At 47.3% G+C, this 6,000-nt stretch overlaps 1 protein-coding gene across 1 annotated transcript; it reads left to right on the top strand.

The window, feature by feature from the left end:
• Nucleotides 1–291: 291 nt before the first annotated feature.
• Nucleotides 292–1,378, top strand: LOC147978831 (uncharacterized). Its single transcript, XM_087516676.1, has one exon. It carries the CDS (start codon nt 298–300, stop codon nt 1,081–1,083), a length of 786 nt encoding a protein of 261 aa, XP_087372802.1. The 5' UTR covers nt 292–297; the 3' UTR covers nt 1,084–1,378.
• The last annotated feature ends 4,622 nt before the right edge of the window (nt 1,379–6,000 follow it).

Genomic DNA, 6,000 nt, shown 5'->3' with positions numbered 1-6,000 from the left:
TTATGTTCACTTTGCCTAGTTCTTATACCGCTTTTCTTATTGTACTCGATTCGTTGAAGAAGAATGGACGGGAATGCTGCCTCCTTCTGAAGCGGAGGCACTTGCTCTTCTCCGAAAGGGTGCTGATGGAAGGAAAAATTTCGTTGCGTGGTTCATCGAGAAAGTAATTTTTCACACTTTCAATTAAACTCATGCACCCTATAATTTCAATTAAACTCATGCACCCTATAATTTCAATTAAACTCATGCACCCTATAATTTAAATTAAACTTGTAGGGAAATGATCCGACCGAATCAATGGATGAAGAATTGAGATGGGTTTCCATGGGTTTTGATCCTGTCGTCATGACATGCGAAAAGTATGATGTGAATGGGTATCGCTTCCATACAGAGGAGCACCAGAACAGTCGGCCTGATCCCAAAACCATAAATACCGGAGTCTTCACTGAAGGAGATAATGAAGTAGATTACTACGGAAGGGTAGGAAAAATATACGAGCTTACATTCAAACGTGGCCGCGAACACCTAAGTCTCAATGTGTTCAAATGCCGATGGTTCGACCCCAAAAAGGGTCTGAGACATACGCCTTCTGTTGGTTTAGTTGAAGTTAAACCATCAACCGTCTATGCCGGAGCTGATCTCTTTATCGCCGCTACCCAGGCCACACAAGTATATTATCTGCCTTACCCATGCCAGAAAGAGTACCTAAAGGGTTGGGAAGTTGTGTTCAAGGTGTCGCCGCATGGTAAGCTACCGGACCCGAACGATGATGATTACTACAACATAAACCCCATGACATACGAGGGAGTGTTCTATCAAGAGGAACATGATGACGTGGTCCGAAACAACGAGGATGATGACTTGGGTTATGTTGACCTGGACCCAAACGACGACGACGCAAGGATTGATGGTGAGGCAGTTGTGAATCAAAGAGACATAATTATGCTTGAAAAGTTAAATGAAGACGCTGACGATGAGGAAGAGCCTCCACCTCCGTCAGACAACGAAGAAGATATGCGTGATAGTGATGATGAGACCGGTCCACAAATAGATTACAATAGTGATGATTCATATGGGTTCTAGAAAATGTAAGTTCTTTTAATGATCATTACAATAGTATGCTTAATGTGCTCTTCTGGTATTAATGTTTTTCCTGTATGCTTGTTTAATTGATATCCTTACTAATTGTTTATTCTCTTCTCAATGCAGGTTTAATAATCATGGGCAAGTCCAGCGGCGCTAGTTTCCTCAGTAAATTTAAAGGACTTACTCGGAGTGGACGAGCCCACAAGGTTCCCTCCCGACTACGCGAGGATGACACCTCACAGGGAGGTGGAGGGGTCGGGGGAGGAGACCCTAGAGGAGGAGGCGGTGGGGGGAGAGCCCCTAGAGGAGGAGGCGGTGGGGGGAGAGCCCCTAGAGGAGGAGGAGGAGGTGGGGGGAGAGGCAACCGGGGCAAAAAACTCCGGGCCGTGTCTGAAATAGGAGGGTCTTCTTCGATGCCCTCCTATACAGAGGCACCTTCTTAGTCTGAGGAGGAGGAGTATGTTCCTGATGGCGAGGAGGAGGAGGCCGAGGAGGAGGGTGATGAGGAGGAGGCCGAGGAGGAGGGTGAGGAGGAGGCCGAGGAGGGTGGAGGGGAGGTTGATCCCGCGTTGTGGGGTGACTTGCCACCGGGTTCTTCGCAGGGGTGGCTGCGTGGTAATGCCGGACTACCTACACCACCTTCTATCGAGGAGCACAAGTGGCTCATTGAACCTGTGGGGACAGAGTAAGTGCCTCTCAATCATATTTTCAACACATGACAACATTTTCTTATTGTACACATGGTAATCATTTGATTCTTTTGCAGAAATTGGATCCTTCACGGAAAGGGCCGTAAACCGAACGGCTTTATCACTGTCCTGTTGAAGGAGTTTTGGCCTGGCCTATTCTGCCCGCGGCCAGACAGGGACCCGCAGCAGCGGGTTTTGGCCACGAGCTGGGCCCACTACGAGGCTTGCAGCAACGCGGAGTACGGGACGACCACTAAGGCCGTGATCACCAAATTTTGGGTAAGTTCTCTTCTGAATCACTTGTCTTCAGTTTCGTTCATAGTTTATCATTGAATCACTCAACTCATGCCTTGTTTGCTTCTGGTTTTTGCATGATTGTAGCAACTCTATAGAGTTCTTGACGAGCACAAGGCCAGAGCCGACGTGGTCTTGCTTGCGGCTGCGAAGAAGAAAGCTCGTCAGTTGCAGTACGAGGTGCGCTGGGTTGCCGTCTCGCAGTACTACCACTACTACCTGCACCAAAAAGATGCCCAAAACTCAAGCGCAGAAGCTACGACTTACCTTGAGCAAGGAGCAGTTCATGATGGTAACTATTACTAACTTTTCATTGTTTCAAGTAGTCAACTATATGTTTCGTGCTCACATGTCATGCTTCCAAAATTTGCATAGGTTGTTCCTCGTTGGTGCTATGGAAGGCATGACGGATGGGCGAGTTTGGTGGATAGGTGGCTCGGCGCCGATGCAGAGTTTGCTGCCAAGAGCATCAAGGCCCGGGCTAACCGTGGTGACGACGGGACACACGGCCAAGGAAACAGGAACCACTGGGGCTTCAAGGCCATGAAGGTATATCTATGTGCATGATGCATTTTTGTTCTTCTTTACGTCATGTTCTTATGTATGGCTGACTTCTATTTGACGTTGTAGGAGGACAAGTTGAAGAGGCCGCTCTCAGACATGGAGTCGTGGAAGCTGGCCCGTGAGCGGAGTCATCGCAAGGAGGGCGAGAGCCAGTACTACGGCAAGACCGAGGAGCACCTGGGGTCTTACATTCATCACTATCAGGAGTTGCATCAGGATGTTCCTATTGCCGAGGTCGCCCAGTCTCAGATCGACGACACGGCGGTGGTGGCCATCCAGGGGAAGAAGAATGGCCGGTATCCGTGTTTCGATGGCTTGATCACTCCTTCGATATCGTACACACGGCTTCGGGCTAGCAACCCGAGCCAGTTAGAGAGTACGGGGCGTTCACAGACTCCCTTAGCCCGCCAGCATGCTGTAAGTACTTCCTCTTTATATTTTTCTATATTGCATTCTCAGTTTATTTTCAGCATTGCTCACTTAGAAACAACCTAAATTATGTAGGCATATAAGGAGTTTGTCGAGCATAGGAATCTCGAGGTGCGGGAGTACTTGAAACGAGTGAAGGCAAACGATGATTACAACCGTCAGATGATGACGGTTAGTTTTGCCCTCTTAAAACCAACCTAAATTTTTGCACTTTCATTCCTTCTGATCTTCTAGTTTGCTTGTTTAACTAACATTCAGGCTATGTTGGCGTCTTGGACTAACCGCACGGATCCACCACAAATGGGACCCCCACCACCACCTGCGGGAGAACCCCCACACATGCCCACGTTCGATGAATGGGTGGCACTAGGCAGTGATGGTTCGGTTAGTACATTTGCCTAACTACTAGCAAACTAGTTCTCGTTCATGAAACACTATCATATCATATTTACCGTTAGAATCTTTTCTGAAACATGTAGGGGACCGGTGGCTCGACTCCTCCTCCGTCGACCCCAGTCACTCCGATCTGGCAGAGTGGTGGTGGTCACGATGACGGTTTTGGCGGAGGTGGTGGTGGTGGTTTTGGCGGAGGTGGTGCTTTTGACGGAGGTGGTGGTGGTTATGGCGGAGGTGGTGCTTTTGGCGGGGGTGCTCTTGCTTGATGATTCCGTGCATGTGGCCATTGTGCCATGCCTTTCATATTCCTACTTTTATCATGTTTCATGTCTTGCACTACTTTTATGTTCATGAACTTCCATCGGTGATGATCTTTAGATGATGTGATGAACTTGAGTATGTTTAGATGATGATGGTGAACTTGAGTATGTTTAGATGAACTTGAGTATGTTCACATGATGAATTGTCATATTTCTGCATAATTTCATATTGTTCTGTTTTGAAATGCTGTCAAATGAATTGGAAAAGAGAAAACAGGGAAAATAAAAAAAAACTATGCCTACGGCAAAGCCGTCGGCATATATACGCCCAGGAGTTACCAGGGCTTGCCATGTGGCAAGCTATGCCGACGGCTTTGCCGTAGGCATAGCCCTGCTGCCAGGAGAAACCAGGAGCTGCCACGTGGCAGACATATGCCTACGGCAAAGCCGTCGGCATAGATGGAAATCTATGCCGACGGCTTTGCCGTAGGCACAGCCCTGCCGCCAGGAGAAGCCGGGGCACGACACGTGGCGCAGGTATGCCGACGGCTTGGCCGTCCGCATAGACCATCTATGCCGACGGCCAAGCCGTCGGCATACCTGCGCCACGTGCCGACGACCTAGCCGTCGGCATACCTGCGCCACGTGTCGTCTCCTGAATCGCGCCACGTGTCGTCTCCTGAATCGCGCTGTTGACGGCGCCGTCCATTGCCGTCAGACGGAAAACAACGCCGACAGCTAAACTATGCCGACGGCTATCCCACGGCCGTCGGCATATGCACCTATGCCGACGGCTATACTACGCCGACGGTCTGACACATCTACGCTGACGTGATCTACGCCGACGGGGCTATGCGACGGCGGCCGTAGGCATAGATATATGCCGACGGCAAAGGACCTATGCCGACGGCCCTGGGCCGTAGGCATAGCCCGCGAGTCCGGTAGTGAGCCTTACACACTTACAGTGGACCAACAAATGACAAACAAAATATTATAGTTTGAAATTTCTTACATCATGATGCTCGTTAGTATATTATACATAGCACAAGTATAGGGTTTATGCGTTACACACTTAAATTTGTCGGCTGGGAGGTGCACTGCCCTAAAACCCCCTATTTTTCATACTTTTTCTGAACACATTACAATAGCAGATGCTCACATAATATTCTACCTTTGAAGATAAAAACACATGTGTTTGGCATGCAAAACTAGAAACTAATGAGCACCGGCCTGTGTCGAGCATAGTCTCGTCAATGACGTGTTTGCACAATGCCAACATACCTGAAAAATATATATTTCTGGAAAGTATATTATCATGTTTTTCTTCTGTGAAATAATTTTTAAATAAGGGGAACACATTAATATCAAAAGCTACGCAAGACATCGAGAATGTAAATAGTAATTTTTTTACAAAATAAACGAAAAAAGATTCTTTGTATCATATTACGTCTAAAATTTGATGTCCCTTTTTATGATTAATTAGATTAAAAGTATAAATACTCCATCCTTCCCAAAATATAAGGCGTCGGTTGACTTTTCTGGTCTTCGTTGCACCACTTTGAATATAATTTTATGTATTATATGTCTATAAAATTAGTACACAAACATATGAAATAAAATTGTTTTGCAAGACAAATATATCGATGCTATTTAGACATGTTCAATTCATGTATTTTGGTATATATTACTGGTCAAAGTCGTCAATGACCGTGCAAAGTCAACCGCCCTTTATATGTTTGGAAGGACGGAGTAACATGGTGTTGGGGTACTAGGGGATGATCCCAATTCCCATACACCCCGCTATTTAGAGCAATTATAAGGAGGGCACGCCATGCGGACTGTGGAACTCATGGTCTTAAGCAATGGACGTTGAACTCCTGGGCAACAGGCGAGGGAGGGAGAAGTGAGGGTGAGACACCCAGTCACACAGGACAGTGAGTCACCCATACCGATCACCCTGAGACAAAGACATGGGTCATCAAAGTCAAATTGACGAAGAGATAGGACGGAAATTCGATAGAGGAATAAAATATTGGGCCTATGCTCTATTGTACAAGCTTTTTTTTTGAGACGTCTATTGTACAAACTTGCCGCAAGGGACAGACGAAGTACCATCGTCGAGAACATGAAACTGAAGGCTTTTCAACTGGACAAAATTGGGCCAAGGATTTATCAGGCCTAATGGGCTGAAGTGCTAGTAATTTGGGAAAGGGGGGAGGGGGGCTGGAAATTGGGGGCAATTTTTCATCGTCCGGGATGGTCCGGGCCAGGTTAATGCCAGC

This window comes from Triticum urartu, chromosome 3A (genome assembly GCF_056163025.1).
Source record: "Triticum urartu cultivar PI428250 chromosome 3A, HENAU_Tu73, whole genome shotgun sequence".
Taxonomy (NCBI): Eukaryota; Viridiplantae; Streptophyta; class Magnoliopsida; order Poales; family Poaceae; genus Triticum; species Triticum urartu.
The sequence above is the reverse complement of the archived record's forward strand: the minus strand, read 5'-3'. Positions and strand labels throughout refer to the sequence as shown.

Excerpts from the sequence above, each read along its gene's own strand:
- LOC147978831 (XM_087516676.1), top strand. The coding sequence starts at position 298 with ATGGATGAAGAATTGAGATGGGTTTCCATGGGTTTTGATCCTGTCGTC.